The 20,182-nt window shown below is 35.5% G+C and overlaps 1 protein-coding gene across 1 annotated transcript in view; it reads left to right on the plus strand.

The window, feature by feature from the left end:
• The window catches only part of dock4b (dedicator of cytokinesis 4b), a 102,425-nt gene that overhangs the window by 34,441 nt on the left and 47,802 nt on the right, over positions 1 to 20,182 (plus strand). Inside the window, exons 3-13 of the mRNA XM_016444162.1 lie at positions 1,852 to 1,892; positions 2,178 to 2,233; positions 3,337 to 3,433; positions 3,653 to 3,801; positions 5,187 to 5,271; positions 7,739 to 7,890; positions 11,193 to 11,274; positions 11,355 to 11,415; positions 11,512 to 11,644; positions 12,602 to 12,690; positions 15,166 to 15,291. Of these exons, the coding sequence (XP_016299648.1) occupies positions 1,852 to 1,892; positions 2,178 to 2,233; positions 3,337 to 3,433; positions 3,653 to 3,801; positions 5,187 to 5,271; positions 7,739 to 7,890; positions 11,193 to 11,274; positions 11,355 to 11,415; positions 11,512 to 11,644; positions 12,602 to 12,690; positions 15,166 to 15,291 (1,071 nt within the window). The remainder of the gene's footprint in view (positions 1 to 1,851; positions 1,893 to 2,177; positions 2,234 to 3,336; positions 3,434 to 3,652; positions 3,802 to 5,186; positions 5,272 to 7,738; positions 7,891 to 11,192; positions 11,275 to 11,354; positions 11,416 to 11,511; positions 11,645 to 12,601; positions 12,691 to 15,165; positions 15,292 to 20,182) is intronic.

Raw genomic sequence — 20,182 nt, forward strand, 5'->3', positions numbered from 1 at the left:
TACTGCCAAACCAACAGGGGCAGGTTTATGCAGGAAGCACAGCTTTTCCAAATGTAAACATCTAAAACGAATAAATAATAATAATGAATATTTTTTCACCAATTCTGTGTTGTGTATTTTCTGATAATCAAATGAACATGCAGAACATGAGGATTCGTATTTAAATAAGTCTTTTTGCAGTTTAATATTCAGAATATGATAAACTCATTGTGAGAGTAAAAGACGGGGACATTGTTGTTTATTTACTTGGCATTGAGTCTGTCCAACTAGGTGACAATATAGTGTTAAAGCACCATTCAACAGACTCAAGCCACCACCGCACTGCCGTCTATTGGACTGCAGAAAGATACTAACTTTTCAATCTGCTACGTTACTGACTGTACTGACGCACGTCATAAATAGAACGGGGCATCAGTTTACTGCATCCAGTCAAAGGCAATAGAATACCCTTAAAAGGACTTTGATCGAGTGTAGACAACATCACTGATTATAATGGGTTCTATTCTACACCGGACGCGAGTGGCAATTGAGAGTTCTATTGTATTTTGTCGCCTTGCGTGATGTGACCGATGTAATAAGCATGAGTTCTAGGCCGCATTGACTAAGTGGCCGCGATCAGCTCCGGTGGCCGTAACACAGGCTTTAATGCGCCGCAGACGCGTGCCATGATGCGCAGATCAGCTCTAGTCTCACTGAATCTGCTGTTAAAAATGAACCATCCATTCATCATATCATCATTGCAAAACTAAGAATTAGAATCATTGTAATGTGATGATCAAATATAGGTGCGAGTGGGTGGCGAATAATTTGAAGCAGCGGACTCGGGTGAAGTTTGAGCTCATCCGCGCATCTCTACACTACACTGACCTGGGTCGCCAGTAGCAAACAATGGAGCGTGCTCTGCTGGACAAACGAAGTAATTACACCGATCAGAAGCATTTAATCTGCGTTATATGTTCTGTAAAAAAAAATGTTTATATCGGCGGCATATTCGCCGATACCGATATATCTGCGACAGGCTCATATCGGCCGATAATATCGGCAAAACGATATATCGGTTGGGCTCTATTTATCAGTGCTGGAGATGTTCACATCTGTGGTAGAGCAGAGTCGAATCTTGTTGATTAGTTTGGTTAGTTGGCCAGTGTGCAAGAATGAGACTGATAGAGTGGGTGTCAGTTGTGTAAATACAATAAAATATGCCACTAGGTTCCTACAGTAAGTGATAAAAGGTGTTTAACAAGCATTTGTGTTGTACATTGTAAATCTTTGGTGAAACAAATGCTACAATTGCCATTTTATTACTCTAGATGCTATCTTCAGTGTTATATGGTTGGATGTTTGAGATATTCAATATCTCTTAATGGAAAGAAGCATTTTTAATATCCATTCACTGCACACACATCTTAATTCTGTCAGATTTAACATACTTAAAGGGATATTCACCCAAAAATTAAAACTCCGTCATAATTTGCTCACCCTGAAGTTGACAGTAGCCACTGACTTCCATAGTATTGACTTCCATACTATGGAAGTCAATGGCTACCGTAAATTGGTTACCAGCATTCTTCAAAATATCGTCTTTTGTGTTCAACAGAAGAAAGAAACTCGTACAGGTTTGTAACAACTTGAGGGTGAGTAAATGATGACAGAATTTAAATTTTGAGGTGAACTGTCCCTTTAAATAAGCATAGATTTGCCCTTTTTGAACTAATTTAAGAACATTTCCATAATTTCTTACTGTGTTTTGTTAGATAACATCCTATGAAAAGTAGCTTCATGATAAGGCTCAGTCTGGAAACATTAGGCCAATATTAAAGATGAAAGTCACTGAAATGTTGTGTGTTTCAGGTTGGTACAGAGGATTCGTCCTCAAGAACCCGAATGCCAAGGTAAGCAACTGTCTCTTTGTCTTTTATCAGTCGTGTCTGTGTGGGATGCTATTTTTAGTTCCTGAAATATCACAGCAACACCGTCAGCCGAAACACACGGATCAAATCCAATATCTTGCATTATTTCTGTCTGTTTGCTCCCTTGATTATTAGTAGACTTGTTTTTTTTTTTTTTTTTTTTTTTTTTTTTTTTTTTTTTTTTTTTGAAAAAAAAAAAAAAAAAAAAAAAAAGTAAATGATGACAGTATTTGGTTTATTTATCTGTTTATCTGTCTTTCATTTTAGGGCATTTTCCCATGCAGCTACATCCATCTGAAGAATGCTCATATCAAGAATAAAGGGTGAGTTTAAGAAAATAACATATTCATATGCTGTTTCAGTATTTACTGTAGTAAATCTCCCCCCATGATATTAGTAACATTTGTGTAATTTCAGATATCTGGCATGTCTGTGTAAAGTGCAAACATGCACATTTTACACATCTGTTCGCTATTGTTACTGCAATACAGCCACTTTAACTTATTGTTTGCAGTCTCCAAGAAAATGTTGTTCCAATGTGTTCCCATGCACCACTAAACCATCTGATTTGTTTTGGATTTTTCAGAAAAATGAAAAATTTTGTAAAATATATTTAGCCTTTCCTCATATCTCACACACTGTTGGGACTGAATTTTGTTGATAAACATCAACATGTACACCTATTGACAAACTATTGCAGCATGAAAAATGCATAATTGTTTTTTTATCTGAAAGTGAAAATTGATGTAAGTACAATGAATCTCTTTTGTTTGAAAACTTTAATATTTTTGTTTTGTTAGAAATAAATATGTAGGTTTCATAAATTTGCAATCATGAGCTATAATGAAAATATATAAATATAAACCAGTATTAACAGTATTATAATATAATATAATATAATATAATATAATATAATATAATATAATATAATATAATATAATGATTAAAATTACACATGAACCACACAAAATAACCTATGATGCTATATTAATTAATAATTTTTCAATTAATCATAATATATCATATAATATAATATAATATAATATAATAAACTAAAATTGTGGCAAAACATTACATTCGACTTAATCGATATAAACAGAAAAATCACCCAGCCGTAATTCATACATATCTGGCCATGTAATTGTTTTAGCTTCTTCCATATTCTGCATCCATACAATATAAGTGGTGTTCTGGATTTTACGAAACCATATTTTGACATTTTGTTGGTGCACAGACATCTGTCGTGAGCCTGCTCTGCCTGAATATAATGCTAATGAATGTAGCGATGGCAAACAGAAGGAAAGCACCAGCGCTCCACTGTACATCTGCTTTCTCCTTTGATTAACGAACAGTGTAGCATCGGCAGAAGCAGATGAGGTGTATCTCATATCTGTTGCACTGTGTGCCACCCACATTTGACTCACAGGCAGTTTGAGACGGTAGTGCCGACCGAAGACTCTGTCATTACGGAGATGACGTCCACCCTGAGGGACTGGGGCGCCATGTGGAAGCAGCTCTTTGTGGTAAATACCGTTTACACAAACACAGCAGTCCGCCCACAGCCAGAAGCTGACTTCGTGAACTCTGAATATATTATTTGTATTTAAGCTGTTGTTGTGGGGGGACTGTTTTTGAGTTATTTTTTACACCGGGTCATTATATTTGAGTGCTAACCTCCTTATTAAAGTTGTATCTTCAACATTTCAAGTTTATCTTTCCTGTCTTTTTGTTTATCCCCAAAGAAAAATGAAGGAGATCTGTTTCACAGACTGTGGCACGTGATGAATGAGATTTTGGACCTCAGACGGCAGGTACTGGTGGGTCACCTGACCCACGACCGCATGAGGGACGTCAAACAGCACATCACGGCACGTCTGGACTGGGGCAATGAGTGAGTACTGGATCACCTGTGCGATGTGTTAAAGCAAAACGCCTGTCACAAACACGTTCAGGTCATATTTCACACAAATATGAAAGAAACATAAGTGAAATCTCAAAGCTCCAGCTCTCCAGCTCCACATAAGAGTTTATTAAACATCAGATAGCGTGATTTATGTGAATATTAATTATATTGCATTCTACATGAAGAGATTGAAGCCTAAGATTTTTTATTTATTTTTGCATTTGGCATTTATTTTTGTGACAATTCAGCATATTTGCATTAAAATAGTTTTTACATTAATTCGCCAAAACTTGCCATTGTTTTAAGATGGATATTATTTATGAATAAGTATAAATAAAATATTAAAATTCCCTACTGTTTAAAAGACTATAGGGTAGGTAAGGTTGTTTAATGTTTTTGTAAAGAAGAACAAAAAGAAGTCTGTGATGCTCAGCAAGACTGCATTTATTTGTTTTAAAATACAGTAAAAACAGCAAAATTGACAGATTATTATGGTTTAAAATAATTGTTTTCTTTATTAAAGGGGTCATATGATGCGATTTCATTTTTTCCTTTCTCTTTGGAGTGCTTTTATTCTCGCTGTAGTATTGTTGTTGCCGCTGCCGCCATGTAGTGAAGACGCTGTGTGCTTCGTTGTGAAAGCGAAACATGTAATTTATTCTAGTGATGCGATGCTGATTTTTGCTCCAGTCTTCGGTGTCAAATAATCCTTCAGAAATCATTTCTTATTATTATCAATGTTGAAAACAGTTGTGCTGCTTAATATTTTTGTGGAAACATACCTTTTTTTAAAAAATAAGTAAGCATTATTATTACATATTTTTTGTAAATAGAAATATTTAGTAAAAAAAAAAAAAATAATCATACTGACCCCAAACTTTTAAACGATAATGCAAAGTTAAATATTTATTTATCTTTGTATTATTTGTTGTACTGTCTATATTTTATGCTGGTTTAAATAAAAGTAAATTAATTCATTCCAGTAATGATAATCTTATTAGAATCACCACAGAAATATTGCAAAATTACAAAAATACTCACTCAAGTAAAACATCTAGACATATAGGCCTACATTTTCTTCATTTTATTTATGCGAATTATAATTTCTTATTTAACTATTTTGATTTCCGGTGGCCTAAATTATTAATTTCTTCCAGGAGATTTTGTACTAACTGGCAGCGATAAGCAGCAGGATCTTGGTTTTTTGCTTGGTTTGTAATTGTTTTATAGCCCCTAGCTCCACATAACTCCAATAACAGATACTTTCTGATTGGGTTTTAATTGTGAATTTATGCAGCATTTACGCTTGTATGATATGCTGAAACATGTTGGACATAGACTTGTAATGCTTGAATTATATTCATCTTTCACAGGCAGCTGGGTTTGGACCTGGTACCCAGGAGGGAGTTCAGCATGGTGGACCCGGATGAAATCAGCGTCACCGAGCTCTACCGGCTGGTACGTCTGTTTTGCTTCCTTACCACAACAACCTCGTTCCTGAGTCGATTGTCAAGATTTCTCTCCATCCCTGATTTAGACACTTATCCATTCCGTTAAATGCAAGAGGCCTGCGATGAAGGCCTCCCATCAGCTCGCGGAACAGGCCCCATGGGGAAAATGACAGTAATTCTGAACCGCACAGACAAGATACGCCGCAGAAAATTACTGCCGCCATGGATGTGGAAGTCTGGTTGCAGTCTGGAGGGGTTGTTGACAGCGGGGAGCCTCTACTGTGATATAATTAAGTTATGTGGAGCATTACCTCAGCTAAAGTGACCTGAAGTGTCCCAGTACTGGCAGCCGGACTACATTACCGCACCTTATCTGTGGTTTAAGTGGAGCTTTTTGCCATCAGCTGCATATGCAATAAAACACGATGTGGATGTTTGCAACCTGCTAATTGCTGACGGCCAAAAAATAATTTGAACTCAAAAGTTATGACAGCTTTATTAACAGATCTTGTTTAAACTTAGAACTGGCATTTATGATGAATGACTATCGATGCTAAAAAAGGAAGTTCTTGGCAGCCATTATTGATTTATTTGGGTTATTTTGTGCTATGATGGTCTAGTTTAGCTGTGATTGAATAGCAGGCGTTTGGTGTGTGTTTAGACTGAGCTCATTATCTGTGACACATACCCAGAGTGTTGTGATGAATAGTGTGGGAGTGAATCAGGCCACAGTCTCACCACACACACTTTAATTAGTGCTGAGGATTCAGACATCAACACAAAAGAGTGTATGTGAAAGAAACTGGGAGATTGGAAGTGGGAAAACATGGCAAAGAACTATAAATCTGTATCAGCCAATACTATTTTTTTCTTTATCAGTATGATTTAGTCAATTTTAGGAGCAGATACCAAGAATGTTTTCACTTTTTAGTGGTGCATTGTCATTCTTGAGGTTTTTCTTACTTGGTGGTTTGGTTTGGTTGATTATTCATGATAATTATTACCCCACACATGCATTATCAGAGCACAGGTGGTCTTTGTTTGGAGTTCATGATGTGAAAGTAAGCGGTTTAGAGTCCAGAACCTTCTGGCCTGCCAAACAGGGAATAAAGTCCTTATTGAAATTCCAGTGCTTTATCTTTTTAGCCTATTCATTCCCATTAAAACTCTGTTATTTGAGTTTCTGTTAGCGTTATTTCTCGTGAAGGAGGAACTACTGCTCTCTTTGATTAATTTTTTACTTCTGTTATTATGATACTTCAATACCTTTGTTTTTATTCATACAACTCAATATTATTTAAATATTTTTTTCATAATTATATCAGTTGTATAAAGTATAATACTATTACAGTACTATTATTATTATTATTTAAAATAATTATTTCATAATTATAACAGTTGTATGAATAAAAAATGGTTTGACATTTACATAAAGTTTTTTTATTTTTTTTTATTTTTAATTTGTTTTGGATGCATTTAATTATTTACCCTTTTACATACCGTAATTATTTTACATGTGTTAGGATCTAATTAAACGCATTACCTTAAAATACATTATTATTTATTATTTATTGCATTATTATGTTCATGCATTTAAAAACTATGAATGTAGCTTTTTTTATAATTGCAAACTTTTCATTGCATTCTCCTCATTTTCTGTTTTGCAGGGGATTGTGGGTAATACTAGCCAAAAAAAAACATTCTTATCAGCACACCACTGATGTACTCTTTTTAACATAACTTGGGACACATTAATACTAATGACTGTCAATTTACTTGAATAATTGCTTGCAAAACTTCCAGTGCTAATTAAGTGAGAAATACTTACAGGCTACATGTCATTGTTTTAATTTAATTGGTTAGTATTAGACCAACTTTTTAAATTAAAGTGTGTTCATTAGTGTTTGTCTCTCTCCTCCTCATGCATACACAGAGAATAGAGCACATGTACTTCCCGTTGGTCTTTTTATATTTCACATCACGCCTGTTCAGATCTCAGTGTCCTCACACAGAGATGTGCAATCAGAATGCGGTGCGGTTCAACGACTCACACGGTCCAATAACTGATGCTCCCATATGAGAAGTGTGTTTGTTACACAAAAACGGTGTGAATGTGCACTTAAATTAAGCCTGTGTGCAGTGATATGCAATGCATGTGAGGGTGTGTGTGTGCATTTGACATTGCACTCTGTGGTGTCATTGCAAAGAAAGGAGCATATTAACTGAAACAAATTAGATTTGGCTGGCTGTAAAGTAGTCGTGATGTGAACATGGAGGCGCTGGAATTCAGTGGAATATTCAATGCATTTCTGAGGATATTATGCACAGCTTTTCCTGCTTTTCTTGGTGTTAAAAAAGAAAATCACAATGCAAAGTCTTCATATGCATTGTGTTACTGGGTCACTTTTATGTCTTGCTTTATTGAAAAAATGGATGCATCACATGTAATCACCTGTATGTGTTTGGATGGATAGATGGAGAATCGGCAACGGAAGAAGGAAACTCCAACTCCTGTCAGCACACATCACCTGTTTGTCCATTTGAAGAGTCTGATGAGCTCAAACCTGGGTGAAGACCTGGAGGTCTTCTTCTTCATCTATGATAGTCGAGAGAACAAACCGCTCAGGTGAGCGTCTAACCAATCATGTATACATGGTTATAAATGTATTATAAATATAGATTTACACTGGTGCACTACCATTCAAATGTTTGGGGTCGGTAAGATTTTTAAAATGTTTTTGAAAGACGATTCTTCTGCTCACAAAGACTGCATTTATTTGATCAAAAATACAGTAAAAGTAGTAATATTGTGAAATTCGAATATGCTGATTTGATGTTTGGAAACATTTCCATTTTCTAATGAAAGCCTGTTTCCACCACATAATAAAGAAATAAAAAGGTAATTGAGACACAATTCTGACTTTTTTCTCGCAGTTGTGTTTTTCTGCATTTATATCTCACAATTCTGAATTCTATAAACTCAGAATTGCACGAAAAAAAAATGTCTGAATTGTGAGATAAGAAGTCGGCGTTACAGTTTTTGTTTTGTTTTTTAATCCTGTGGCCTAAACGAGCTTTGATAGCAATGTTATAATAAAAGTCCTTTTGTGGTAAAATATCCTATTTGTATCCAGGATGTGCTCTTCAATCATAACCTCATTACATGAACTTCATCCTGTGTTTGTTCCTGGCCACTGGCAGACAGATGAAAAACAAATAAACAGTTTTCATCAGGGAAACACACCTGCAGTGGAGGCTGTGAGAGCATTCAGATGTTTTTTCTTCTGTGTGTGTGTGTGTGTGTACCTGTTTATCTCATCTAATGGTTAATTACAGACTGTAACCGTCTCAGCAGCTGCTCGCTGGCGTTTGCTCACATTGTCTCAATGTTTTCCCACTGTTCATTGATTGGAGTTTTTTTCCCTCAGTCCCTGTCTGTAGTCTTAAAGGAGAATATTAATGTGGCTCTGATTTCCCTACCTGGTTAGTTGGCTGGTTTCCAGTTAATTATTCTTCTTTTTTGTTTCTATATAGAATGGTGGCTCCCTTTTTTCCCCCCCCCCAGCCTCTGCCAGACTAGCCTGCGGCTTCAAATCTGCTCAATGTCCATCCTGACAGCTCCTGTGGATTTAATCACACTGCTGCCCAGATTCCCGGGAATCACTAGGGCTGTATCCCAATTTGTATATTTTACACTAAATGCATTTAATGTGCTGTTGTTACACACGTTACACACATTACTGCACATTACTGATGTAAGAATGTATGCAAGAAACATCTACATTTATGCATTTACCAGATGCTTTTATCCAAAGCAGCTTACAAAAGAGCAACAAAAGCAATGAATTTATTGCTGAATTGATGAAACTAGCCTAGGAAGGAAGCTAAGAGAAGAAATGCAGGAGGAGGAAGATAATTTATTTGTTTATGTATGTATTTGGTTTAATATATGATACTTTTTGGAGATATACCGTGTTGTTGCATACTAATATTATTTTGTTTATTTATGACTTATTTCATTTTTATTTCTGTTTGTCTGTAATTTAGCATCTTGCTAAATTAACTTCCTTCAATTATTACAATAAAAAAAGTCAAAAGAGAGCTATTATAAACTCATTATTACATTAATCTATTATTATATGAATTTGTTATATACAATTTTCTTTTTCTTATTAACATTTATAAGAATAATTTCTTATAAAGTGTATTTGTATCATATTATATTAATCTATTATTTTTATATACTATTATTATTATTATTTTTTTTAAATAAACAAAGTTGTTTTCTAATTTACAAACTAAGTTGAATTTTTATTTTATTTTATTATAATTTTTTTTTTTAACTGCTGCATTTCTTTGAGTGGAGTGATTCAGCATCAGTCCTAGTGTTATTCAGCTCATGTTACCAGTTATACCCATTTCTAGCGGCGCACGGACAGCGAGTGCTGTTACAAAAAGACGAGGGTGCTGTTTGTATTCATTTTTCTTTAGACAGTCTGAGCGCTGCCACCAAAAGCCCCTTGTGTCAAGTCAAGTGTTTGTGAAAGAGTCTATCTGTGTTTCACTTCATTTTTGCCACATGATGTGTACAAAGTGCTGATTGACAGCTTTCTGGGTAACGGCTCCCCCTCTGTTCCCACAGGACCGTTTTGTGGCACGCTTAATATATCCACCCAGACATACAGGGATCACTTTTCCGGCCATGCCGATTTATCCAGATTTATCCGGCGGGAGGAGGGTGGGCTCGTATCGGTGTCCCATTTGAACTTGTCGTGTTTCAATCCCCAGCATCAAGGGAGGAAATATCAAATACTGGGGCGAGAGTGAAAGAAAGCCGCCCGTCTGTGTGTTATGGAAATGTTGGCATGATATCTGCTGATAGCAGTATCCCAGTGTCCACAGACCCTTCTTCAGAAAGCCATCGCAGCCGTGCAGCTGCATGTCAAAGGCCAAAACAGCCTTTGTGCTCCTGCCTCTGCCAATGGGACGCTGGGATCGCAACAATGCCGAGTTAATTACATGGTGTTTGTGTGAAGGGCCGGTTTAATACAAGTCCGTGCATGAATGTCTGTATATTCCTGAGCGGATTGGATCTGTACGTTTTGTTGGATTTCTATTGCCAGCTATTGTTCCTGTTGGGATTAATTTATAGGGCCGCTCCTCTTTTTTATCATGGAGCTGTGAAAGTCATGTATCTGGAATATGAGGTTGGTGGGTGAAGGACACATGTGTCTGTCCCGTTATTCTCTTGTATTGACAGCTCATGCTTTACATGAATATTTCTGTAATTTGCTAGATGCATATATTCAAAAATACAGCAGCTCACAAAAAAGCCCTGTTGCACAGTGACGGTATCAGCTGGAAATACCAATTTATTTAAAAAAAAAAATGTGCATGGTAAAAACATGGTATTACTGTGGTATTACTTTTTTGTGCTTTGTTTTAGTTTTAAAATAATATCATGTTACGTATCCAATAAATGACCATGATATCACCATGGTACATGTACAAAAGCATGGATATTTTATTTTGTACATGACCAAAAAACATATTTTGTACGTCCAGAAACATGGTGTTACTGTGGTGCATATCAAAAAAATCATAGTATTACTGCAGTACAAAAAATGTATTGCTGTGTTAATGTCCTGAAATATTTTTGTTGTTTTGTTTTGTTTTATTTTGGTTTGTTTTGTCACTTGTTGTTTTTGTTTTGTATGAGATTTTGCTTGGTAAATATTTTATTAGGCAAAGTGAATTTAACAGCATTGCATCTGCTGTGCCAAAAATTACACATGCAGTATTTTGTCCTCACGGACTTTAAAAATGCAATTGCTTGAGAGCTCTGTATTTTTAAACTGCATTTGTACAGAATAAACTCATTGTATAAAACTGAAAGTATTTCTCTCGCTCTCTCTCTTTGTTTTGCAGTGAAAGGTTCTTTGTTAAACTCAATAAAAACGGTCTGCCCAAGTTTCCAGAGAAGACCGAAAGACAATGCACACTTTTTGTGGTGAGTGTTGAGATGAAATCACTGCCAGAGTAATCATGCAGAGTAATCTGTGTTGATTAACTATCGTTTGTTTTGTTCAGGATCTGGGCAGCGGCGACCTGAGAAAAGACGTGTATATTATCGTACACATCATTAGGATTGGTAAAAGCCGATATTTCTTCACTGAATAATTACTGATTCCAAAGAGCCTGAAGACGTGTGATGAGCGCTGATTGTTTCATGTGTGTGTGTGTGTAGGGAGGATGGGTGCAGGAGAGAAGAAGAACACGTGTAATGTGCAGTACAGACGTCCGTTCGGCTGTGCTGTGGTCAGCATCGCTGATCTTCTCACTGCTGACTCTAAAGACGACCACCTGCTGAAGGTCTATGCGTAAGTGACCCTCCACACACACACACACACACACACAAACCGCATAACGCCTCAGGACCGTGAAATAAACTGAGTCTGACTTCCTGTTTTCAAACTTACTCTTTCCCCTGGTTGCCTAGTCACCATCATGTTCATGTTCAATAATTTTCTACAATTATATATTTATGAATATAAGGGAATTTTAAAATTGTGATGTCCAGAAAAAATTTGCCTTGAAAATAGTCTTAGATGATGACAATGCATGAAACGCATAAATAAGTAAAGATGTGGGAAAAAAAACAGTATTAGATGATAACATGGCATGAAACGCCAAAATAAATAAATAAAAAAGTCATAAATTCCAAGCCGCTTTTTTCCTTTTTTTTATTTATTTAATAAAGATAATCCATCAACAACTTTGTTCAGAAAACTATCTAAAAGATTTGTTTAGTAATTTGTCAACAGGAAAAAAAATGTTAATCTTTTTTTATTTTTGTAAGTAGACATTCTTTTATATATCAAATTTATCAGTTTAAATGACAAAAATTATTTTTTACCTTTTTTAAAACAAATTTAGCCCAGTTGTTCGATGAAAATAGTCTTAGATGATTTTAGAATTTAATTTTTTAATTTTTTTTATTTGATGTTTTTTGTTTTGGGTGGCAAGTGTCACTGGCTAATAACTTTCCCTAAGAAAAATTTTGAAAGTTGAGGAAGTTTTCTGTGTTGTATGCTATTAAGTATAATGGTTTTAATCTAAAGAGTTGGTATCTGAAATATAAATGGAAATCTGTCTCAATGATCTGTAATATTGTGGCCTACTTTGCACTGGATGGCAGACAGATGTGTTTTGCTCTAGATCTTTGTTGGTTCACACATTATCAGCTGGCTCGTGGCCAGTCCTTCGGGCTGTTAATATGATTGCACAGATATGAATCTGATTGAATCCAGTACTCTGATTGTCCTTGTTTTTTGCAGTTGCAACACAGAAAGTGACTGGAGTCAAATACACGACAACATCATTAAGAAAGTCAACTCCAGATACAACCTCTCAGGCTCCAACACAGGTAACAAAACCGTCACAAGCCTGAGATTCAGTCAAGTAATTTATTGAAAACAATTTTCGTAAATGGCTCAGAAATTGCCATGGTTATGACATCATACCATTAACATAAGTCCGCCCATGCTTAAATGTCAGCATTTATTTTAATATCCAGCAACATATAAGAGGTCATTTGCTTATAGTCTTAAAGGTACTGTAACATAACAGCCTTTTTTATTCTAAAGGTCGGAGAGAGGCTGGAAAATGGTCATAAAAACCCAATCAAGGCTGTTTTTGGTGCATGAAACTTTGGACTTCAGGAAAAATAAAACCTTCAAAAGTGTATTTCCACTTAAATTAAATACCCCCATTTTCAGCATAATGCTTGTGTACGCGGTTTGCCAGCATATCTGGCAGTGGTATAAAGATGCTCTGCTCTCCCAGAAACCTCATTTGCATGATGACTAGAAGTTAATAATTTTAGATCTGAAGAAGCATGAAAGGACCCTGAGGGTGGCTTATCCGAACAGCTACACATGGTAATAAATTTCTTTCCGGCAGGGGAAAAAAAACATAAAGAAGCACATAAAGAAGCACAAGCATCCAGATGGTAGATTTGCAGCTTTTTGCGATTTCTGCATTTTCTGTGAAGGGCTAGTAAATGTACGCAGCACCTCTACATCCGTTAGATATTGAATAATCACATCACAAAAGCAGGGAATACATTAATTATGATGACTGACTCAAAGTCATTTATTCACCAAACAATGAACAGTAATGCTCACAAAAGCTGCATCAAGATTTTATCCAAATGAATGAAGATGTGATTTCTGCTAACATATGAAATTATTCAGTGCAGGTTTGTTAAACGCCTGCTCATGCGGTGGGAAATGAGATCACGTCCATACTATGATACACACTCATCATGTTTCTATTAGATTAATCTCTACCACATCAGTTACGCTGAGCAGAACAAAGAAACAGCTTTATCAGGACCTTATTAAACATTATGATAATGATTATGATAATGGGCTGAAAATAAATTAACTGTACTTGGACTGTAATCATAGAGCAATGGTACATTAGAGATTACTGAATATTTATATAGTACAGTACTTATCAAAAAATCCAATGGAGTTTTGTTAATTTAGAGCCAATCCTAAAGGGCGCTTAACATTTAATTGAATTTAGTTTAGTTTTAGTGACATTTATTATTTAATTACTTTTATTCAGATTGTATTTAAACTTAATATTATTAAATTAAATTATTTAATTGAATTTGTTTACTTTTTATTTCATTTTATTTACATTTTTATTAAAGATTTTGCCTTGATTTTATATTTAACCTTGACATCCATAAATGTCTTATATAGTGACTTAAATATCCTATGCATTATGTATTCAAATGTAAATCATTTGCATAGAACATTTTATTAATTATTGTCTTCTAATTGCTGAGAAGTGAATACATGCTATACTGACGTAACATTTTGGGTTTGGGTAGGTTAGTTTGGCTCAATTCCCACGTGCACGCTCTGAATCTGTCTGTGTGATTAATGGAGACGTTGTGCGAGTTCAGTAATTGAATAATTCTCCACCAGCACTTCTCTGACCCTGTGCCATCAAACAGCGACTATACAACATGAAGCCGTTGCCATTGAGTATTTATGATCAACCTCAGCGCTGCTTCAGAGCATCATTAAGAGCTGCAGTAGCACAGACCCTGATGCATGTTTGCTTAATCATTTTACTGTCATGTACCGATGGGCCATTGCATTGTTTTCCATCCTAAGCTGCCCAGTTTTCCAAAGCTCAGCAAAACTCTGACCTGACTGCTCAGACGACAAGGAAAACAGGTTAAAAATAGCTGGAAATGACGTGTAAGGCAGTGTTATTTTAGTATCATTGAGATTTTTTTTTTTAGAAGTAACTAAAATACTTTCAATACTTTTAGTGTTTTTTTTTTGCTAAGTTTTATGGTTTTAACTATAATAACTCTGGTGTAAAGAGATGATTTCCTGTAAAGTTGTGGACGATAGTTGGCGTGGATCAATTTCAGTCAGTTTCATGTGGTTAGAAATTTTTACAAGAGGCAGTTCTGGGCTGATAGTGTGTTTTTCGGTATGTAGCATCACTTTCACATCATTACTTGTGAATATTCATTACCATTGTCACAAAAGCAGTGCAGTTTACACAAATGCAAACCACTCGGATATTGACCAGAAACACTGCCAAATCTCTTCTGGACAGAATACAATTAGGCAAAATTGACATTTATCACAACCTCTCAAAATAAGAGAGTCGAGTGTGGGAGGATTATAATATTCAGAGCTTTCTAATGAATATTCATGTGCTCTGTAGTGATTACCTGTGAATATTCAAGGTTCATTCATTAAGTGATTGATTCAAGAAAGCTGTGAAAAATCATCTGTAATTAGCTCATGTTATGCTGTCTTTGTTTAAAAAATTTAAATGAATTCGATGTGCGTGTTCAATCTAGGTCTGGCGGTGGCACTTCAGTTGCTACATGGCGACATCGAACAGCTGCGAAGAGAATATATGGTGCTTTTTACCAGAGGAGTGTCCATCACCAAAAAACTGGGCTTCTCTGATGTCATCATGCCAGGTGAAAATCATATTTGCTTCAAGATCTACATATTTTTTGCTCCTATACACAACCAATCAATAGTTTGGGGTCAGGAAGTTTTTGAAAGTAGTCTCCTTTATGCTCACCAAGGCTTCATTTAGTTGATTAAAAATATGGTAAAAACAGTAATATTGTGAAGTATTATTACAATTTTAAATATTTGTTTTCGGTTTGAATGTATTTTAAGATGTAATTTATTCCTGTGATGTAAAGCTGAATTTTCAGCAGCATTACTCCAGTCTTCAGTGTCACAATGATCCTTCAGAAATCATTCTAATATGCTGATTTGCTGCTCAAGAAACATTTACTATTATTAATGTTGAAAACAGTTGTGCTGCTTCATATTTGTGGACACCATGATACATTTTTAGGATTCTTTGATGAATATAAAGCTTAAAAGAAAAATATTTATTTGAAATAGAAATATTTTGTAATATTATAAAAGTCACTTTTGATCAATTCAATGCATCCTTGATGAATAAAAGCATTAATTTCTTTCAGAAAAAAAAGTACTGATGCCAAACTGTATGGGTTGACCTCGGTCTATTTTAAGAATTCATAAGAAAATGTGTAGCTTGCGCTACTAACATCAGCCACTAAACGCAACATGCAGTTGTTTCAGTCCTGGCTTCTGATTGGTCGATCCAGTGTGACTAAGCAGTGGAAGTGCAAATGATCATAATACTTTGCCTGAATCAGATTTCCATGTAATGTGCGAGTTCTCAAATTCACACTGTGTACATCTGTGTTCATTCTGATGCTTTTAGCTGCTCTGAGATGAATCTGCCGCGAATCAGATTCTCTGCTCATTATTACTCTCTCTCTCTCTCTCTGTTCACTTTGGCTCTCATTCTGAATTCAAACAGTATGGCAGATAAATATATTCATGCGAGGAAGCCAAACATCTGGATTTCGTCTTTCCTATTAGAACGCCATCCCGTCTCATTCCTGCCACATGATGAATGATATGAGATTGGGAACATATTAGCATCTCATTTAATTAATATGAGGCTGTAGATGTTATGAACTTCACCTTAAATGTCTGTGATCCACACAGCCTGTGTAGTTGCATGAAAAAGAGTGAAACAGAAATGACGACAGTTTCACAATCGATGTTGTTTGCACAATTTAGACTGTGATTTTATGAATGTTTGTGACATTGACACAAAGAAACAACCATGAAAACAGACAGTAAATACAGTGTTTCCTCCACTGTAATCTGTGGTTAACCTGTTGGGGAAAATGTTTTCTGAGATAGTAATAGTTGTTATTTGTTGCTAGGTTACTGCATCGTGACAAAAGCCTCTCTTGAGATGAATCAAGATCAGCGCTCTGGTTGGTTGAGATTGGAGACGGACACACAAATGGCACAGATTGTCAAGGACCAATTTAGCTAATGTTGCTTGTTTTCTTACACAGAACAGGCACAGGATGCACATGAGCCCATAATAATGCCAAAAGCATGTTTATTAGAATTAAAGTCTGAGAAATGCATGTAATATTATTAAAATTAATCTTAACCCTGTAAAGCCTGACATGTGAAATAATAGTCCATTTTTTTTAAACAGAATAGTTTATTTAGACAAAATATAGAAAGTTATAGTTATATTAGTTATATAATATTTAAATGCTTACACTGCAAAACATGACTTTCATACCTAATATTTGTCTTGTTTTCTTGTACAAATATCTAAACACTTCTGAATCAAGATACATTTACTTGAGAAGCAAAATAACTTAAAAATGTATCAGATTTGTTAGTTTTTGCTTAAAATAAGAAAAATATCTGGCAATGGGGTCAGAAAAATCACCTTAATTCAAAGGGAAAACAAGATTATTTTTCTTGCTCCACTGGCAGATATTGTTTTTCTCATTTTAAGCAAAAGCCCACTTAATTTTGATACATTTTTTCATAAAACAAAGTCATTTAGCTTCTCAAGTAAATGTATTTTGATTTATGAATGTTTAGATGTTTGTACTGGAAAACAAGACAAAAATGCTAAGAAAGACATTTTTCGCACTATGATCAAAGCTCTGTAATTTCAAAACGTAATGCAATGCAATCCAGTGCTGATTGAGAGATGAAGAAATAAAGGCTCCTCGGAAGATGTGAGATGTTCTGGAGGCTTGGGAAGAACAGTGAAAGTAAAGCTTCAAAAGATCCTGAGGATCAGATTTGAGACTCTAAAACATGATTGATGGAGAATCAAGTAAAGCCCAGCTGCTTCAGTCCAGTAAGTGTTCATCTGGAAATATTACTGCAGTTATTCTGACGTTTACTTGATAAAAACCAGTCAAGATTTGACAACAGAAAGACACGAGAAGCTCCAGCTGAAGCTGGTCGTTTGTACAATTACACTAAAAAAACTCTAAACTATCAATCAGAGACAGAAGGTATGGAGTAGATTGTGAAGTTTTGATCATGCCTATAAATGTGTGCTTCAAATATGCTGCAGTAGCTTCATAAGGTTAATATTTTTCATCTCAGCATCATTAATCAGTTGTAATTGGTTTCACAGGGTCAGTTCAGTATCATCCTCCTTAAAACAAAACTTTAAATCTTAAACTTGAGCAGCTTGTAATGAAACTGCGTCTGTTTGGCACATTTGCATGTAAAGCGGACGTGAAGGGTGAGCAGCACATGGAGGGAATCATCAGGGCGGAGCTGACATGTGCTGCGCTGTGATTTACTGTGTTCTTACAATGCATTAGCATGATAACCACCGTAGAGTAAATCTATGCTGATTTGCTGCTCAAGAAACATTTACTATTATTAATGTTGAAAACAGTTGTGCTGCTTCATATTTGTGGACACCATGATACATTTTTAGGATTCTTTGATGAATATAAAGCTTAAAAGAAAAATATTTATTTGAAATAGAAATATTTTGTAATATTATAAAAGTCACTTTTGATCAATTCAATGCATCCTTGATGAATAAAAGTATTGTTATTATTATTTTTTTTTTTAAGAAAATCTTACTGACTTTTGAATGGTGGTGTAACTAAGAAAGAAAATGACATATTAAGGTGAGATTACATTCTCTGTAATATGACTTATGTATACATTTGGCTATCAGCATAAAGTCTGGTCCACTAAATAAATTAGTAAATGAGTAGTGTTTTGGCAAGCTATCAATGTTAAAACTGAATTTGTATCTTCACCATTCAAAATTACTTATAATAGTAACAAATCACCTCCTCCATAAATCTCGAATTGAAGCTTTTGATGCTATATACTTTAGCCTAGCTCTACTTTGACAAATGTGACTTTTCCAATCAGACTGATCAAATCCAGCGTGCCTTGACTCCCAGAAATTCCACAAAGCCAACCAATCAGATTCTAACTGGCAAGTTTTAGAAGCTCTTGCCATTTTTGTGTGTGGCATTCATCAGGCAGTATTGTGTACGTCTGAGACTATTTTCTCCCTCCGTCTTTCCGTTACTGACCCAGATGTTTTGGTTGCACAAGCAGTCTGTCTGTTGCCTCCTTGGATGAATGTGCCGTCGCTGGCAGTAACCGTGCCTTATGGCAGGCCGATTTATTATTGGTCTTTTGCTGTAGGCTGATCTTCTCTCTATTCTCATTGTGTGTTCACATATAGTTTCCATCTTCCAGGAAACTCACATTGATTTTATTTCCTGATTGTTGCTACAGCAACTGTTATATGACCGTTAGTTGGCATGACTACTGGTTTGAATTTGGGTCTTGAAATAGGACTGCACACACTTAAATGCATTACACACACATACAGGAACCCACACTTCCTCTGCTCGTTGTCACAAGTTCTTTGTCCCCTTCGTTTACAGCCGCGGCAATGCTTTAAAAACGTGACCTGTAGCTCAGTGCATTTTAAAACCATGCTGCATGGGACAAAGCATGCAACTATGCATGCATCTACATATGTCTTTAGTCTTAGGAAATGTACTTGTTTCCTCGACATGAGCGAATTAGAACTGGTACATCATATAAATGTGGTTTGCACTGAACCATTGCCTATTTTTGGACGTAACATTTGCACCAATGTGAAAATGTGCATGTAGAGCTGTTGAGGTGAGGATGTCGAAGCACGGATGGACCATGAAAAATTGCAAGGTGTGTACATGTAGATACACTTCCTGTGTGATCGAGAATGTGTTCATTTGTTAGCAGTCTTATCCGTGAGTCACAGGATGCACCTGCTGAGGTCATTTGGGAGGGATGAACTTTTCATATAAGTCTGTTTGTGCTCCTCTGTCATAATAGTGATAAAACTTTCTATGTTTTATCATTCGCTCATGGTGCTACACCTGAAGTGTAAAGTATTAAACCTGCAACATTTTCAAATCATGCAGCTTGTCGAGGAGAGATGTGCTTTTGCGTTTCTGTTCAATCGATGTGAAGTGCCTTTTCATTCCAGAATCAATTCGAGTTCTAGAAACATGAGAAAAATATTGAGTCTTATTGGTCTGTAGGTTTTTCTGCTGAGCAAACAGCATAAAAATCAATGTACATGGTAAAAAGTAATTCGACTTTTTTCACTGTCTGTGTGAAGGCATCCATTTGGACTCGTGGTTTCATTTTAACATTGAAAATCCATGTTGAAAATGCACTCTTGTTGCAAATCTTGCTAAGAGTTCCGAATTGCAAACAGTTGTAGTTTCGATCCCATTTAAAGGTGATTTAAGACCCTCAAAGTCACTGATCAAAGCATTTAACTAAAGACTAAACTTAGACTAGTTAACTAAATAGGTAATATGTAGGGCAAAATGTGTGTTTTGACCTTCCCTTTTCTTCAAACAAAGCTGTGTCATTTTTTATTATTACATTATAAATGTTTATTTTAAATTTTGTTTTGTTTTAAATAAATATTTTTTCCCACTTTTTATT

The sequence above is a fragment of the Sinocyclocheilus anshuiensis genome, unplaced genomic scaffold (genome assembly GCF_001515605.1).
Source record: "Sinocyclocheilus anshuiensis isolate Anshui unplaced genomic scaffold, SAMN03320099.WGS_v1.1 scaffold183, whole genome shotgun sequence".
NCBI lineage: Eukaryota > Metazoa > Chordata > Actinopteri > Cypriniformes > Cyprinidae > Sinocyclocheilus > Sinocyclocheilus anshuiensis.